This window comes from Onthophagus taurus, chromosome 1 (assembly GCF_036711975.1).
Source record: "Onthophagus taurus isolate NC chromosome 1, IU_Otau_3.0, whole genome shotgun sequence".
NCBI lineage: Eukaryota > Metazoa > Arthropoda > Insecta > Coleoptera > Scarabaeidae > Onthophagus > Onthophagus taurus.
Window position 1 is genome coordinate 15,887,516 of NC_091966.1, and position 20,051 is coordinate 15,907,566.

Here is a 20,051-nt window from a genome sequence, read left to right on the forward strand (position 1 = left end):
ATTAGAACTAACACTAAATCTAGAACTAGAAACATTCAGGTTTACCCGTCTTAAGAGACGTACGGCTAAACAAAAACGTTTTTATTTTTTGGTCAAGTGTTAGTTCTACTTTTAGTTCAATAAAAAGATACAACAATCTAGCTCTGAATAAACAAGTAAAACTAGAACTAACACTAGAACTAGAAACATTCGGGTTTAGCCGTGCCTCTCCAGACTCTTAAAGTGTCAAGACATTGTTTGTATTCAAAAATCCTGCAAACTCTTCTGATATGCATTGTAAAAGTCGATATTCTAGTCTATGTTCCATGACGATAGCTTTCTAAGGTTAGAAATATAATTGTTTTGTACAGATAGTTTTGACGGGTTGACTAACTGTTTCTAAAGCATATTCTTTGAGTATATCTTTATTTGTAGCAATATCTGTCAACAAAGTTTGCAATATATTACAATGTCTTCAATTTCTTATTATACCTGCTTAAGATATAAATATATTTCTTGGAGAATTTCTATCATTTGATATGTCACATCGCGGTTTAACAACTATTAAACCCATCTTTACATTAAAATGATTTTGGATGTGTTGGCTGTACGGTAAGTGGATCTTTCAGTGAACATCAAATTACAGTTATGATTTACGCAACAACATTGAGGTATTGGTTGACAATAGTCGCTTTACACCGAAAAATTTCATCTCAGAGGTGAAGCTTAGATGATTAATACAAAACCATCCTAAATTTTAAAAGTAAAAAACAATAAACGATAAAAGTAGCTTTATTAAGTTATATCGGTGCTACATATGTTCCGAGCAAATTCTTCACTCTTCTTCAGACACGACTACAAAGATCAATAAAACTCAAAAGAAAAAATAAAATAATAAATACCGTCAATTATAAAGTTCCTTTGAACACATTTTGAAAGAAAGAAAACAAAATTTATTCACGCCAACAAATAATAATTACAACATAAAAAAAATTATATACATATATAAAAATAATAAATGTGTATATAAAAAACAAGTTGGCCTAAAAGGGCTATTGACCATAGTCTTGACATTTTGATTTTCTCCTATGACATTCTGATTCCTTTTGTTCTAAATGTTTTTCGGTATTATGCTTCGAATACCGATTTTTTCCAACTCTGTTAATTTTCATATTATCGAATATTTCTCTACATTGATGCATCTGAGACCAAAATTGTTACAGAGCAATCTGTTTAGGGTAAAATTTGCTACAACTTTTGTTCTAAAAGTTTTTTTGTATCATGCTGGGAATACCGATTTTTTCCAGCTCTGCTAATTTCCATATTATCGAATATTTCTCTACATTGATGCATCTGAGGGCAAAAGTGTTACCTACATAACAATGTGTTAAGAGTAAAATTTGCTACAAGTTTTGTTCTAAAGGTTTTTCTGTATCATGCTCCGAATACCGATTTTTTCCAACTCTGTTAATTGTCATATTATCGAATATTTCTCTACATTGATGCATCTGAGACCAAAATTGTTACAGAGCAATCTGTTTAGGATAAAATTTGCTACAACTTTTGTTCTAAAAGTTTTTTTGTATCATGCTGGGAATACCGATTTTTTCCAGCTCTGCTAATTTTCATATTATCGAATATTTCTCTACATTGATGCATCTGAGGGCAAAAGTGTTACCTACATAGCAATGTGTTAAGAGTAAAATTTGCTACAACTTTTGTTCTAAAGGTTTTTCTGTATCACGCTCGGAATACTAATTTTTTCCAATTCTTCTAACTTTCATATTATCGAATATTTTTCTACATTGATGCATCTGAGAGCAAAAGTGCTACAGAGTAATGTGTTAAGGGTAAAATTTCCTATAACTTTTATTCTAAAAGATTTTCTGTATCATGTTGGGAATACCGATTTTTTCCAACTCTGCTAATTTTCATATTATCGCATATTTCTCTACATTGATGCATCTGAGGGCAAAAGTGTTACCTACATAGCAATGTGTTAACAGTAAAATTTGCTACAACTTTTGTTCTAAAAGTTTTTCTGTATCATGCTCCGAATACTAATTTTTTGTATATGTGTTACACATTTTTATCGTCCGGGACGTAAAAACCACAAACTTTGTTGATTAAAAAAAATTATACGAATTAAAATTAACATTGAAAATATTGAACTGATGTAAATACAAAATACACAGGTTAAAAATTGATAAATAAGTTGTAACGTGTTAAAATAATTGTAAAAGATGATGTTAACACGAATAGGTCAAAGAACTCAAACAAGTGGAAGATAAAAAATGTCTTTGTTCATTAATATCATTAATGTCGTTTAAGAGTAGATCTTCGTACAAATCCATTTCTCTGGATTTGTTCATGACTTTAATAAGTTTGATGTTATTAACGTCTGACTTATGATTTTTTCGCTTAGGTGCTTGAAAAACGATGAGCTTCTTTAGGATAAATGTTCTTTAGCTCTAGCATTTAAGGAACGACCCGTTTGGCCAATGTAGAATTTGTTACAGTTGTTACAATTTATTTTATAAATACCACTGAGTTCGTAATATTGGAATTTGTGTTTGTCCTGATCTGTCCTCGTCTATTTGTTGTTTTTGTTTTGTATTGTATCACATATAAAACAAAGATGTTGCAACAAAATTATATTGTTTGTGAAGAACAATCCTTTTTTGGCATCTCTTACATTTCGATATAACGGTTCAAGTTTCTTTCTTTATATATGAATCCGTGAATTTTTGAAGCAATGCATAACTTTTTCTGTACTATTAATTCTGTACAACATTCTGTAATGAACGAATCAGCAAATTTCCGATAAATTACATCAAATCAATTTTTGCCATAGTATTTAGTATAAAAATGACGAGTCTTTTATTTCTTTATACGTATGATATGCAGCTTTAGCTCAAGACTGGCGATGCTACCACTTCAAACGTTCAAAAGTAACTGAACTAATTTAAGAATACCATTTTTATGCTATCCTAGATACTTGGTTTGGTTATGCATAAGTATGCATAACATACAACATTACATACATTCATACAACATACATTAATGCAAAATATACAACAATCTAACGCTGAATAAGAACTAAAACAAGCACTAACACTTGCATTAGAACTGACACTAGACCTAGAACTAGAAACATTCGGGTTTAGCCGTCTCAATAGTCGTAGAGCTAAACCCGAATGTTTCTAGTTCTAGGTCTAGTGTTACTTCTACTTTTTGTGCAATAAAAATATACAACAATCTAGCGCTGAATAACAATAAAAACTAAAACTACCGCCCTTGATTTATACATTGTATAGACAACTCTGGGAATAACCCAGATTGGATTCTATTTATGAGCGCTAACATTTATATTTAAATATACTGATGTATTAAATAGATAATATTAATAGTATGACTTAAAAATATTTTGTTCGTTATATCCGATTAGCGTTCACTGTACATAAATTTTTAAAATTCTTTATAAATTTAATGTATGTTTGGTTGTATAACTTAAAAGAAATAATTATAAAATTAATGCGTCCAAATCATTTATTACAATTTTCAATTACTTCAGTACATAAAAAAAACGTTTCAACACAACAATAACGTTAATGGATCTGGTTTATTTTTATTTACTCATTAAGTTTTAATAGGTGGTGATAAAATTCAATAAAAATTTTCATACACTTTTCGAACGTGAAATGTCGCCTTTACCGTTCTATTTTATTAAATTACGACCACATTTTCACAGTTAATGTCGTCATCCTGATTTATCTCTGGTCGATTCGGGAAATAAATATCCGTTTTCGTTTGTACACAATAAACTCTTCGGATTTACCGGCCGACGGCGAAAATATCTCGCCGCGTCAGCTCGGATATCGAATTTCCCCGAGAATTTTTACGTCCGACCCTCTCGCAATCTTCTGCCTGTCAATTAATTTTATATCTTGGAATGGCGCTCCACTGTAAATAATACGGTTTATGACGTCGCGAGTCGTATTCGGACACTATAAAAAAAATTTCGACTCGACTCGCTCGTTCATCGTCTTTATAAATATCTTTTTTTTATACTTAGCAAAAAAAGTTTTCAAAATTTTCGCTAATTTGTTATTTATTTATTTTTTTAAATATGTTTTTATAATCATTATTTTAGTGTAACAAATTTTAAAGCTTATTTTTTCAGGGAACGTTTTAACGTCAACAGTGATATCAATTTTTAACTTCCTGTTGGACTCCTGATTTGGATTAATAATTTACTCTTTTTCCTTATCGGTCTAGAAACCTTAGTTGTTCCAACTATAACTTCCACAGTTATTTTTGAATGGCGCGGTTCACGTCAGTCTCGTGAAGTCGATCTAAACGTTTGCCGGTCTGTCCAAACATAATATACATATTATAGTGTTAAGACAACGTGTTCATGCGATTTTATGCATGCGGTGTATCATATTTGCGGTTATAAGTTGTTTTATTAGTTGTGTTGTGTTGTTGGTGAAAGAACGACCGATTTAATTTATTTATGAGTTTTTGAAAATAATAATAATAGTAGAATTTAGAAGAATTGTTCGCGAACGGTACGGAAACGTCCGGAAAAATATTACGGTGCCTTTGGGGACCTCTAGCCAAGGTAAACAGTGTTAAACTACGTATTTTATTTCTGCGCATGAAATTTGGCACGGTTGGTATTTACGTAGGGGGGAAGACGAGGCGGAATTTTCTTACATCCGGTTGCATCAAAGACTGTCGTAAATTGTCGGTTGATACAAGGTACAAGGTTATTATTAAAAATCTTTATTAATATTTAAATTAGAATTTCTAAAAATAATTTCACTCTAGGTATATGTGTAAAAATATAAAATTTATTTGTTTATGAGAAGATTATTAAAATATTTACATTGCCATGTCGGTCATTTCACCAAACATTTTTCTCACATCTCCCCCCAAATTACCCCATTCGCTTTAACCCTTAAATACGAACGTTACACGAGAGTACTAATCATACATCTCCCAGACAGCATTAGATTAAGGATAAAACTGATCCATTCTATCTTTGGTAAGAAGGTTATACCCTTTGGTTCGTAGTTATTGTACTCTTAAATGTTGGTTTACGTGGAGTAGGTGTTCTATGGCGAATATATCGTGGCAAAATCACTAATGAAAGTATGGAGTCGCTGAATTATGTCGGAGATATATCGACGCTGCCAAGCCAAAACGGCATAAATGCCAAACTATTAAACAGGATTTTTTAATCTGCATCCATCACTTAAAGCAGCATAGCCATTTCTCGCATCCTAGCTTCCATTTTTCTTTATTTCGGCCAGTCTCCTTCACTTAGTTCTTTCGATTCCATACTCTTCAACTTCCACTCTCCACCTTGGTCTTGGTCTTTCTTGGACTCACCTTGGTCTTCCGCGTTTTCTTCGATTTGGCGGCATCTAGTTTAACATTTTCTTTGGCCATCTTTCATTCATCATCAGTTGATCTTCCCGAATGTCCGAATCATCGTAGTCTCCTTACTTCTATGGTTTTCAGTGTGGTAATCTTTTTGGGTAACCCATTTTCTTTACGAATCGGTATTTCTCACTCGATCCATCCGTGTTTTCTGGCAGCATCTCTTCCAGTAGTCCATTTCAGCGACTTTATACTTGATTTACTTCTTTTTTTCATAGTCCATAATTCAGAGAAGTATTCTGGGTTATATATTTGCAGCCTTAGCACCAGAAAGACGCAAACATTAGTTATAGCAGTCAACTAATAGTATGGGAAGTGATAAAATATTTTCAGCAATGAAATTTACTTATCATTTTGTTATATTCTCAACATGAGCGTTTGTTTTCAAAACTATAACTGATACAACAGTAGAGATAACAGGTGCTTTCAAGTGCTAATGACGTAGATCATAGGCGAACATCATGTGTTCATCGCAATACATTTGTCTTTTCTTTTGTATTATTTGTGTCAGTGTATATTATTGATAGATATATTATTGATAAATAGACAAAACATTCTAGACTTGAATTTGAAGGTTGTACGCCAAAATTATACAAAATTGGATGCATGGTTAAATATGATAATGAAAAAATAGAAGAACAAAGCGGTTTCCTTACAGGTAGATCATATATATACCATTTTTATCTTACAATAAGTAAATGAGATGCGAATAGTCAAGGACTTACCTACACATCATGTGTTTATCGATCTGGAGAAAGCATATAACATGGTACATTTGGAAAATATGTTTAAAATATTGTCGAAGATACGTGCAATCCTAAACGTCTTTAAAAACCCTAAAAGAGCAGTAAACTTGAAAAACAAAGATGCCCCTTCCTATCGCCACTCTGTTTAAAATATACGTCCAAGTAGAGATCTTTGATCAATGCCTAATCACTTTGCTGATTATATGTTAAGAGAACACGGAGAGAATTATGACAAGGCGAATATGTGTGTAAAAGACTGAATGATGCGAAACATAAATACCTCGCATACAGCAAACAGTGTGCAGCAAAGACAAAGATGTGTGGCGTTACTAAATTCCTTACCATGGTCGAATGAAATTACTCTTGGAACAAAAATGTCTTGAATTTCAAATTCTATAGGACAATCATGAAGCCTATATTGACTTACGAGCCAGAGTATTGGCACTTATCGAACAGAAACAAGAAAAAGACCGTTACAGTTGAAATGGACTTCCTACAAAGAGCGACCATAATATCATTCCTAGAGTATATCCCTAAAGAAGAGATCAAAAGATGCACAAATAGCGTTTACACAACAGCAAAGAGAATAAAGTTCGTTTTTCGAAGTGATTTAAGTTTTTTGATATTTGAAACCCATCTAAAAGATCGGGTTAAAATACAAATACTACCATCTTTGTTAATAAAATCTAAAATCTAAACAAATAGTGAATTCTACTGGACTATGTCAAATACGTAGTACTAAACAAAATAATCGAACAGGTAATTTATGTAAAACGTTTTGTTTGCAAAGAGCGAATACTGTTACTTGTTAATTTCGTGTGAAAGATAAATTTATCCTTTTATCACCTTGCGGCATGCAATACCACTGTGTGCCTGGTTAATTTAAATATAGTATATATAGGTATTTAAGTTGAAAATTGAATTGTTCAGAACAGATCCTATGAGGAGTAAAAAGCAGAATAATATTTGTAAACCGGGCGTAATGAATATCCTACTTTACTTTTCGTTTTACTATTATGATAATTTTTTTTTGTATTACGTTAGCAATATTGTCGTAATTGTTAATAATAATGATTGTATCAAAATTTTCAAATTAGCTAATATGATTTAAAGGAGTAAGTATATCCTGATGTAATCTTATCTTTTTATTTAGTTTTAGACTAAGGAGTTAAGTATGATAATTCGCACTTCTTGTGCTTTTATCAAAGGAGCTTCATCTTCTGAAATATCATTATTAGTCACATCCAGGTATACTTTATTTCAACCACTACTATCACCTGTGGCGACGTTTTTCTCGGACAACTATCCTTCGTCGTTTTTGTTACCTTCTTGGAGTACCCAAAACTGTTTTTTCGTAACAATTCAAAAAGATCTTCGTAGACAATGTTTGCGTCAGGTTGATGCGAGGATCCCAGAATATTGTCGTAGACTTCGTTAGTGGGTATCACCAATGCATTTTACACATTTTTTCTGCAGTTGAAATAGATGAATTTTGTTGTTTTATGTAGAAGAAAGGGGTTGGGTTGGGTTGTATACTTGGTAGTTGTAGTCCTCATCGATAATTGTTCATCAACAACTTTTTGAGCAGCTTTTTCGAATTGTGTATCAGTTTAGTTTGTGTAATTGGTGTCCGAAGTTGCTTATATTAAAGTTGCAAATATTAAAGTATAAGATAAAGGTTCACATTGATATAGTACATTTGTGATCATAGTAATACTAATTTAACTCTTACTGAACCAGATATTTGACATAAAATTTTGTTTAACTGGAGCAAAATTTGTACAGTTTGTTTTTTTTTTTAGATTCTTCAAGTAAATGATTTTAAAAGGTTTTTACATGTTACACTAAAGGTTACACAGTTCCGCTCTATTTCCATAAAAATATAACATCCTATATCTATTTTGGTACCTATTTTGGACATACTCGTATTCTGCAAATTCTATAAAAGAAACAATAATCTTGATAAAAACAAAAAGATATTCTTTAAATAGAAAACAAAAATAAAAGATTATTTACTGTGATAAGCTTGGAAGCAGGATTTTAGTTTCCGTAAACAAAGTGGTATCAAGAGCTACAATCAGTCAGTCTAGCCAGTCAGTGCGCAATGGCTTTGCCTTGGTGATACATAAATCGCACCTTCTTCTTGATCCACGTTTAGGTTGATGCGCAACAGCTTTGATGTTTTAATCTGCATTTGTGGTCCAGATTCCTTAGTCCTTTTGGAAGTAGATACTAAAACTAGACCCACAAGACCTTCTATAACCCTCTTTACATTTCTCATTACATTTACCACAGAAACATCTAAGAAGTAGAAAAATATACAATGCTATCATTTGTTGCTTTGACGATATATTTTGTTGCTAAAAAGAAGTTGATCGAATTTATCGACACTGTTCGTAATAGATAATTTTGAATTGGTGGTCTACATTATAAACACAGTTTTTATACCACTGTGGCATAAGTAAGACTTAAGCTTATATCACACTAATGCACAACAAGTAGTTTGTACACCTCAATAATTTTGCACATCACACATCTTGGCAAGATTTCTGTTACCGATTTTCGTGTCTTCAATATATGTTTTGCTTGAAGTGGGGTGTCATTACCAAACTCGTCTCGTAATATCAAAATCGTCCTGTTTATAGTAGGTAGATATTTCACTCTAGATGTATTGTTGTATGCTGTCATTGCATTATAATATTATCTTATTTGACTTATTACATTTTTAGCAATCCCTTGATTCTCTACAATTCTCTTGCAATGTGATAAGCTATGATAGGAAATTGCTGGTGGCGTGGCCATTTGTGGGTTTTATTCCTTTTCCTTGTTAAAGTTATAAAATTTTGTGTCAAAGTAACAATGTTTTATTGGCGTACTAAGATCAAAATAATGGCTTTTTTTGGTATTTAGAAAATACTTTGGAACGTGGACTTGAAAAGCCTATAATCTTTGTTCACTTCTGAATTAATAGCAAGAAATTACAAGATACCCATCAGCCGTGTGATCTGTCCATAATATTGACTCTCCATGATAATATCATAATTCCAAAATTCTTTGACTGCGTCTTTTGATGCATTAATTCTGATGATGACTTTAGTTTCATATTAAAGTTAACAAACTTGAACGTCTTTTTAAATCAGGCTGTTGAATCAGAAAACCTGAGTGCAGAAAATAATAATTTCTTTTCTTTATATGCAAATTTCAATATTGCAATGTAATTATATTTTGACAATTTTGATATATTCTTCATTATAATAAAACTCTTTAATTTTGATCCAGTTATTTTAAGGACTGTTTTTGGCTAGATGACAATTGGCTCGTTATTAGAAAAAAACTCTATAGTGTAAATATACCGTCTATAATTAAAATCTATGTAATAACCGACCGATTTGAAAGAATCTTATTAATGCAAAATAGATTTTAAATGTCATTCTAAGGTTACTCATCAAACAAATAAGTCAGTCAAAAATTAATAAGACAAATAAATTGCAGTTTATTACAAGACGTACTTTGCATTAGATAGTAATTTTATATCATCACATCTTTAATCAACGTGCACGACACGAATCTGTTTGAAAACAGGATGGTGCAAATTGCAGCCTTCCTTCAAATCATGCAACTGTTCAAATTTATTTATTAAGCCCCCATGTTACAAGTTAGTACGATCATTTTACCAAATTAATAAATTGTTGTTATTTTCTACATCATAATAATTCAAACCCAAGCATCACGTTGAAAATGATTAAAAAAACATTAAAAAGTAATAATTATTCAAAATAATCGTTATCAATACAAACTACACAATCGAAGGCGTCGGTTTTATCATCAAGATAATAAACTGATAAACCTCAATACGAAATAGCGCGTACTTTACCTTACCGTTACAATTTAGAATCGACATTCGTTCGATAAAACGATTATAGTGCACGACAGTAGTTGAATCCAGTTAGAACCAAGTTGACGACAACGATTAGTGCGGTTGCGGTTTTTCTTTCACCTTTTTCTCCATTTTCTTCTTTTTGTGATGTGTCGTTACGTAAGAAGCCAATTCTAGAAATCGTTTGATGATTGACTCTCAATGAGATGACTTCATCAGATTTGCAACACGCAGTGCGAGTTTCAAGGGTGCGAGCTTCCTTTCGAAAACTCTTTAAAAAAGATAAAAAACAGGAAACGGTCGAAACATTGATCAAAGCCTCTGTTTCTCTCCCTCAAGATGATGTAGATGGACGAGTTGAAGGTGAGGTGAAGGAGTGATTTTTTGTTTTTACAAAAATATTTATCAAAGGAGATTGATTTATTTATTTTATTTTTAAAATGTTTTAAATGCATAGATAGCAAATTGATTTGGTTTTTAATACGGTGTAAAGAAATTCTAATAAGTGGAAATTTATGGAGAAAAAGAATTTATTAATTCAATCTAAATCACCACGGATATGTTATTAACTGGTTTTTATTGAATTTTATTTCTTTTTTCCGGAATGTTTCCTATTTTTCTGTGTTTTTATCTAGATTGTGACATGATTCGTATAAGTTAATCTGCCAATAATAAATCAACATATTATAAATAATTCATCATTGTTTAACTTTATTTCAAAATTTTTTTTAAATAACACCTAGACTCGACATAATTCTTTGAATTTTATTCTTATCGTCTCGTTTTAATGTGAGTAGTCATAATTTTAAATGTATTTTATTGTGAAGACCTTCGTAGTAGCAATTCTTTTAAATTTTAACGTTCCATTAGCTTGTTGTTTCTAAAATACTACATATAAATAGAAGTGGAACATAACAAAACAGATGCTAAGTATATATTCTTGACGTGAACCTATGAATGAAATGACGTTGAATATATAAAAATACTTGTAAAAATAAAATTTACAGAATCGTATCATTTCTAAATAAAATTGTTTATACTTTGTTTTTAGGTTTATGGTAATGGTCTCAATATAATTTTTGTTTTGCCCATATTTTTACCTGGAAATTAAATGTTTTTGCAATATGTGTTATCTAATCTATAATTCTACTCACGCTCCTCGTTTCAAGTTTGTTCAAAAATCCAGTTTTGACATTTTCCTTCATTATCACGTTGTTGTCCCAATTTCTTTTATTGATTATCAATCGTTCTACTTATTTTATTTATCTTTAATCTAATTTTATTCTCGACCTTTCTTCGAGTAACCAAAAATTCAATGTCAAATAATTAAATTTCTTTGTATCTTTGTTACAGACGTTATCAACAATGATAGTACGGGAACTGCAAACACCTCATCACCTGTGAATAAGCGAAGAGGTTTTAGCGGGTAAGTTATTTAGTTTGTTGTTTGTTAGTAAGTGTGAAGGCGATAACTATCGATGGAACTGGGCAATTTGATACAAATACGAAGTTTTTGCGATTATGCACGCAAATACTCGGAAATGTGATTCATTAGGTTACCTTGACACGTATTTCCTTAAGAAATTAGTAAATTATTATTAAAGCTTTTCTTTCTTTTTATAATTATTTCATTATGGAATTTAAATATTTATGCATAAACACGTATTTAAAACTATTTAAATATTACGCATTACTAATGAAATTAATGAATGGGGATAATTATGCGTGGAAAGTTGAAGATGGTTCAATATGGAATCAGGTTTATTTATGTAGTTATGTTAAACAGTTAGGAACATGTTGTGGAGAAGTTTCAAGATGTAATGAAAAAATAGTAAGAACATCACCACTTTAACAACAGTGAATAAATGAAGACTCATTGCTTGGAGGATTAAGCAAAAGCTTTGATTTACTTAATGCTTCATCAGTAACTTTGGCGGTTACACTACGACCATTCCTCAACCATTTTAAGGTGGTAAAGTCGTTTAAATGATCCTATCTTCATGAATATGTTATGATGTAAAGATTGTATAACATGATGCAATTTTTACAAACGAATTTTTCTAAAATAGTTTTATTGTGTCAAAATGGTGACAAAGATAACACTTAAAATTTTTTTATATACTTACACAATAACCTATAAATACCTATATAGACATCCAATTAGTTGAAATGCTCTAAGATCATCAAAATTGGATTTTAATTGAAGTACTTGTTTAAAGTTTCAATAGAGAAAGATAAAAAGTTTTGATAAGAACAATCGTAATTTATTTAACCTAGTTGCTGTTTTGTGTTAGTCTGCGATCCCAAAGCCATATAATGACGCTTCATCTTCCTAAGAAGTATCCTCCTAAATCATTTTTCTCTTTTTTTAGCATCCCTAATCTGATTTGTGCTTCGAAAGTACGATTTTCTTGATGTTTGAGTTTACGTAATTGTATATGTTCTATTTACTTTCTGATAAATATTCCCCCTTCTCATTCGCACAAATATAGCCATTATTGAACTTGCCAACCGCTAAATAAGAGATATGGTCTTGAATCACAAATCCAAGTCAACTAAACCTACTTAGTTCTCTAAGTCTGAAAAATCTCCTGAAAAATGAACTGCCAGCTGTCTCCCAATTTATTTGGTGATCTGTAATTCTACCGGCGTGGTTATGCCAAAATCTCTTCCGCTGTCTTCCTCATCTGACAATAGCCTGAACTTTGCATTGGTTTTTGATGTTCGAGTTCTTAATGCTGTCCCACTTGATCTTTAATGAGATTTACTGAGGTGCTCAGGGTCTTTATTTCTGTTACTCTTAATTTTGTCTATATCTTGTGCATTTCAATGCCGTAAGTCATTATTGGACGGATGCAGGTCTTATATATCCGCTATACAACGCATGAATTTGTTCCACCAAACAGTCTCGTAGGCAACCTTACTTAACCTAAAAAATTAAGGATGTGTTGATCTTTATGACTTTTCAGATCTTTCCTAATACATTCTAATCCAACAAATCCCAACTCAACCACTCGAAATGAAGAATATACTACAGGTTATTACATATGCTTCACAACACCTACAAATGAATTGTGGCTCAATCCAAAAGTCTACTACCCGGAATTGTTTATAATAATATCTGCTTCAGTAGGAGTAGTGTTAATTTTTATGGCACAACTACATGTTTGTATCGTTGTTCCTGCTTTTATGCTGCTAGACTTTTCCATCCAACGCATTAAATTGCTTTTCTTGATTCTGGTCAACTTGGAAATACTTACAACACTTCTCAATACAATTTCAGAGTTTTAAATAACATAATTTTATGAAATTATAGAAAAGATGTTACTCAATATTTTTCACCATTAATCTCTTCTACAAATTATCTATCAATTTAAACGATAAGAAAATATTACTCAAAAATTTCAATCTGTACAACTTCTTTCCCATAAGAAAACTTTATCTTTTTTTTACAATTTCGCAAATACTTTGTAAAGTGTGGTTTTATTTGTCACAGGCCCTTTGTAACTAATTTCTAAAAAATTAATAAGATTTAACCCAAAACTGATACAATTGCTGAAGTAAGCTTTTTTGACACTACAAAATAAACAGAAGGGATGTTGTAAAATATTAAGCAATTTCATAACTCTAGTAATGCGTGAAGTGGGCAAGGATACTCTTTATAGAAAAATATAAATTTAAGAAATAAATATTGTTATATGGTTTTGTTGTCGAATTGTTTTAGTTTAAAGTCAAATAATAGCGATTCTACACTCTACAAAACAAACAGGCAACGTTGGCTCTTCTTGTGGCTAGATTTCTTAGGAATCCCATACTTGCACCACCTTTTTATATCTTTGAAAAAATGATTCATTGTAGGACTTGGATGGAAGCTCCTCAGGGTTTATTTCAGATCAGGTAATTCAAGTAATTTTCTTACAGTAGGGGTATTGTAGCAATTTTCTTAAGTCGTAGACTGTGATAGCATATCTAGACGTAAAACGCATTCCATATGTATGCAAAACTACTTGTTTGTACTAATGAATTATTTTCGTGATCATGAGCAAGATGAATTTGTCGGCGGCAATGACTAGTTTTTAAATTATCAGTAACAAAAATTGGCCTTCCTCGAAAAATTCGTGTAACCATTCCATTAATTCTGCATCATTACTGAAAGAATTTTAGGACATAGGAATTTTGCGTTATTTTTTATCTTCTGTTTCATGTTGTTATCTTGTATATATTAACTTTTCCATACTTTGTATACCTTCATTGCTGTGTAAGGAACTATGTCAAGATTTTGCAGAAACTACTTAGGTAATGTTGAGTAATGTGTTGTCATGATTAATCACGTTACAATTTTGAACCTTATTGTGGCAAGACGATTAACTTGAATGATAAAAATGAAAGACTTTTAGGTAATAAAGTTATACACGGGTACTGAAAGCAAAAAAGCATTGAAAACCATGAAGTATTTTTGACAATTTTGTCACCGGGTATGGATTTATGACAAGCTAAGCAACATAAAACTAAAGCCGACAGAAACAAATCATAACAATAGAAAAACCGAACAAATAATGTGTTGCAAAAAGATGGGGAAACATCAAGAAATATGAGTAGAGTCGACTAGTTGGACAAACTAATTTCTTTGTATAGAATAAGGATTTATTCAAAGAACTGGTAGTGGTTATTGTCGTTATTAGACAGAAGATAGTTCTTGCCATAAACCTGGACCACGAAAATCCAATGGCTTCAATAAAACTACACGCATATGTAGACGTTGAGACAATCCATTACGTGATAAGTGTTCATATCGCATAATTTAAATAAAGGTACTCGATAAGAATGTTTACTTCTTTGACTTTTGTGCTAATGTCCCAAATTTAGAACGATCCATATTTTTTATTTATACATATAAAAATAAAAACCATGTTTTCTCTTAAAGAAATCGAAAGATTATATTCTTATAACAAGTGTGAAAGAAGTATTTGCACATTTAAAAGTCAGAATATACACAATCGATGTTAATTTACGGTTGTTAAGTAAAGAAAAAACGTCATTGAAAACCCGCAATTAACTTGATGGAATCATCTACAAATTTGTCAAGTTTTAAAAGTCAAAAAAAATCTAACAAGAAAAGTAGGTATTAATCGAAGCAGATATGGAACTATATGGTTAAATAGACATTTTCACACCAAAAAATTGGTGAAACCATCGGAAAACATGGAGATTTTTTGCTTATAATTTTCTTAAAACTATTACGACGAGTACTACAAAAAACGAGAGAAATAGACTTAAACGAAGTAATCTTAGAAGCATGCTTTTTTATTTCCGGCTTCTATTGGATTACGCTTCCATTATTAAAAAGTACGAAAGTCGAGAAACACGCCAAATGATAATTGTTGGATTATTTCAAAGATGTTCTATGGAAAGTTGTATTAATGAATTCGCTTAAGAGTGTTTCAATATATCACAAAATGTAATACGTGTGTTCTTGCGCATAATTTTAAACAGCAGATCTGATAGAGTAAATAACATGCTATCTAAACTAGTTCTAAGATTAATTAAAGAGATATATAACGTATTTGGGCCTCCAATGAGAATTCAGATACCAGTGGGAGAGGAAACTACGAAAGTGTCAAGAAGACAATTCTATGTAGGTGGGCTTATAATATATTAAGTTGAAAGTACCAAAATACAAAAGTCATGGTTATTTCGCGTTGGATCGAATGAAATCATGGCGTGCTATAACTGATTTTGAAAATAAAATAAATAGAATTTCGTAAATGATTTTAATTCAGCGTCGAATTACAATATAAATTTATTAGAGAAAAGTACAAAGGAAACTTTATAAACTTTCCGCCAATTAGAGAAGCAACGAGCTTTGAAAATTATTGAAGTAAATAATGAAAGCGTTCAAAGAAATAAATTCAATTAAGTAAATTTCCTAGGCTCCCTACATTTGATTTAACATTCCAGTACACGTGCTTAGACACGCGGCGGACTGTGAGTACGGAATTGCGAATAGAAACAACCGTGTGTCTCTTAAGATGGCTAAAACCCAAATGTTTATAGTTCTAGATTTAGTGTTAGTTCTAGTTTTTGTAGTTCAATAAAAAAATACAATGATCTAGCGCTGAATAATAACACTAGTCAACAAATATAACTGTTTTTCTGCATATGCTTTGTAAATAGGTGGATTTTACTAATTTTGGGATGTCACATTTTCTGGATACATAGCAGAATGTTTAACAGTACCGGCGAACATTGACTGAAATAAAGCAAACAAGAAATACAGAATCAGTTAATTAAGTTTTGGAACTTAATATTATTTTATATGTGTAGTTACCACATATACATGATGCTAATAGAATGTCTAAATCGAAGGGTTCCAGCAACCTTGATGAAAAACCGTGTTTCATCGTAAGGATGGCTTGGTGAAAGCGTGCTCGTCGCTTATGGCTCTCATATTTTCTGGGAAGAAATTAAAGTGGAAGTATAAAAAGTGACTTTTAAGGGGTATTCTATATCCCACATTCTTGGAGCTGTTCAACAAACCATTCACAATGAAAAGGTGCAAGGTCTCTTCTGTTGCCCAAAAAGCCCTTCACAACTGCTTTAAAATATGATCAAGCAGATAATTCGATATTTGTGAGTTTGGTATCAAAGGATCTTTCAACAATTTTCTTATTTGTGGTCCAATAAATATATCTTTTTTTAGCCTTGCTTCACTCAATTTGGAAAACTTTTCTTTCAAACGATTGAAGCCTTCAATTGCCTGTCCTCCTTTATCTGAAGTTTTTACAAAGTCCTTCGTAAGGCCCAACGTGATATGAAGCGCAGGCAAATTTTGTCAATGGAGTGATTTTCTCATTTTCTTTTTCCGCAACATATGATTTTCTTTTCCCATTTTTTGACTTTGTGCCACGGCACTAAAAAAAAGCAGCAATATTTTGTGAACCCATTCTGTAAACCTGTAAGGAGTGGAACAACTTTTAAATCACAGCAAAGTTGCCATTCATGATCCTTGTATTTGATTGCCTTTAGCAGCGAAGCCATGGTTTTATAAGTTTCATTCATGCTTACTGTGTAAATCAAAAGCACCGATTGAAATTTATTGCCATTATGCAGTAGTACTGCTTTCAAACTCGTTTTCCTGAAATCAATAAAGTTAGTCGCCTCTCCTGTAGATTATGTTGTACACTTAGCGCATCATCAAACTATCTTTACAGACGTACATTGAATTTTGCATATCAAAATATTGACCTGTTGATCTAAAACGTGAAATTTTTGTCCCTGAAGCTAAAAGTTTCCGTTGTTGCAGTCTTGACCCCAAGAGTTCAGCTTGCACTTTCCAAAGGTTTAAATCGCGAACCAAATTGTTCATTTCGTTTAGATTAAAGAGCTGAGGCGAAGTGTCAGGAGATTGAGGGCAGTACTCTTCTACATGTTGAGTACCTTCTGATTCATTTGACGTTGGGTCAATTCTCGTGGCTTGCACCTTTCAGTCAGGAATAGGCAACCCTTCATTAGGTAAATTCACTTTTGTCTCGAGTTTTGCGAGAAGGCCCTGTAATATTTGTGACGCAGAAGTAACAGCCTGAAAAATGGTCTTTAGGCTCACACCGCACCATAGGAACACCGAATTTCATGGCTCGACGTTTTTCTTTTAACCGCTCGGTTAAAGTAGTAATGCAGGTTATGTAGGCAATATGAGGCGTAAAAATTTTATCATGATCACCAAGAGGTTAATAATAATAAAGAACAAAGGTTAACATTCAAACAAAAAAACAGACAACAGCGAAATACTAAAAATAAAACATAAAAAACCTTAGAAACTCAAAAATCTTATGTGCTAGAACATTTTGAAAGGTATATTCGGATTCAACATACCCAAATACACAAATTGATATATGTATCACATCCCAAATGAAAAATAGCTGTTTAAGGGTGTAATTAAGACTTATGTGCGTCTTCAAACGGCTTCTTTCTTCTTAATAATGGTAATTTAACGCTAATCAAAATTTATATGTTATGCTATATTTATTATATAATTTTATGAAAGAGATTTTTTTAACATTTAAAATTATTGACATCATTTACTTTATTTGCAGTTTTAGCTCTGCTGATAAAACCGGACATATTCCGCAATAAATTTTGATCATCAGCTGATATTGTAAATTTATAATCGAGTTTTGATATATTTTATTTTAAATTAAAACTACAACCCACTTCATCCATTTAAAATCTCTCCTCCCATTTTTACCTTCTACCAATATCGATACCGCACAATAATATACACACATTAATTATATTAAACAAAAAATAGGTTGTGTGTGCCAAGAAAATTGCCTTTCTTAAAATTGGCACCAATATTGTCAATAACAGATTCGTAGAAAGTGTAAATATTAATATCACAATTGAAAGTGAGAAACTTCTCAAGAAAATTCCCATTTTTAATTCCATATAAATGTTTTACCAATAAATTCGAAGAAAATTCAGTGAAAATTCCAATTTCCTTTTCTATCCAATTTGTAGATGATAAACACAAAATAAATTTTTGTTAGAACTCTGAAAATAGTTTTGTCGAATTTCTTTTGAATCGTTTTATAAACATCTATCTATTTATGTTTGTTTACAATATTGACCAAAAAATGATTTAAGTAACTTCAACTTGTATTGAATCCTTCAAAATCATTTCTCAACTTCTAAGAAAATTTCCTGTTACAATTTCCTTTTCTACTTAATTAAAAAAACCATATTTTCCGGAACTCCTAGAAATATTTTTACAGCGAAAAGAAAACTGAATCACTCATTCCGAATACTAAAAACGTACTCTTTAAATATTTTTTCATTTCCCGACGTGTTTAAATCCCCTAGAACAATTCCCGCATACACACACACAAACGCACATTAAGCAAATTTCACCATAAACCTTACATAAAACCGCAAATATTAGCAGAGAACAATCTTATCTCGGGTACAAGTGCCTTAGTACAGCAATTTGCTTAACGAGTTTCGTGCCGGCCACAAGTGCGCAAAATCGTCTATTATGACCGACTTCCTTCGTAGATTAGTTTCTTGTCGCAAGTGTCCAAACCGATGGTGAGCAAAGAAATCTCGTTCTAGGATTTCCTGTCTCGTTTAACTTGAAAATCGCTAACAACTTTCCGTTTTTCAGCAGGAAATGGTTGCCACCACCATTGAGGAAGCTCTCGCAAGGAAAAGTAGAAAAACCGCCGGCTACGGACAGGCCGCCTTTAAAGAAAACCGGATCCGATAAGCGAATTAAGGTAAGTGCTCGAAAATTACCCCGTCACTTCTTATTTATGTCATCTTCAAATAAATTCAAGAACGAACCCAGGTTGTTGTAACCGTTAAATTTACCGAGCTCATTTGCTATTCAAAACCTAAATTGGATTCAATGCCCAGGAAGTTATGGGACAAGATGATTATTGTTTGCAAATTTTTTTTTTATCCGAATGGTGTCAGATTTGGTTACAATACGATCGCTATTTTTATTAACGTTCAATTAAAATTATTTACGAGTAATGAACTAAGACTTACAATATTTTATTGAAAATTTTTTTACATTTCGCCATGAAATAATAGATTAAATCGTTTTATCTTAAATTGTGTTATCCATATATTCTGGAGCAAAATTTGCATACAGACTTAAACATAACATTTCCGTATATTTGCTGAAGCAAAGTACGTGTAACGGATTCTATTCCTGTTCCGTTTAACTCAACCTAGAATACTAAATCAACATTTTGATTCTGTTGATTTAGAAAATATTGATTCTCGATCGATGTATAGAAGAGAATTGCAAATTTATCCGAAAATCCAAGTTAAAATTATTGAAAAAAAAAGTATTAAGTGAAATATATATAAATAAATATTTAAATGAATTTAATAACACATTACATTATTACAAAATTATTTATACCAGGAGTACATTTCTCACTTAATTTAAAACAATAAACTTTTGCATTTGTTAGAATAATTTATAGAGTTAAAAG

The 20,051-nt window shown here is 31.5% G+C and overlaps 1 protein-coding gene across 8 annotated transcripts in view; it reads left to right on the plus strand.

Moving 5' to 3' along the window:
- Positions 1-20,051, plus strand: part of LOC111429585 (trio Rho guanine nucleotide exchange factor) — a 232,834-nt gene that overhangs the window by 162,657 nt on the left and 50,126 nt on the right. For 6 of the 8 annotated variants that reach the window (XM_071197653.1, XM_071197666.1, XM_071197681.1 and 3 more), the window contains 2 exons: positions 11,404-11,476; positions 19,211-19,322. In XM_071197653.1, the coding sequence (XP_071053754.1) occupies positions 11,404-11,476; positions 19,211-19,322 (185 nt within the window). The remainder of the gene's footprint in view (positions 1-11,403; positions 11,477-19,210; positions 19,323-20,051) is intronic. The other 2 variants (XM_071197664.1, XM_071197669.1) reach the window with 1 other exon arrangement.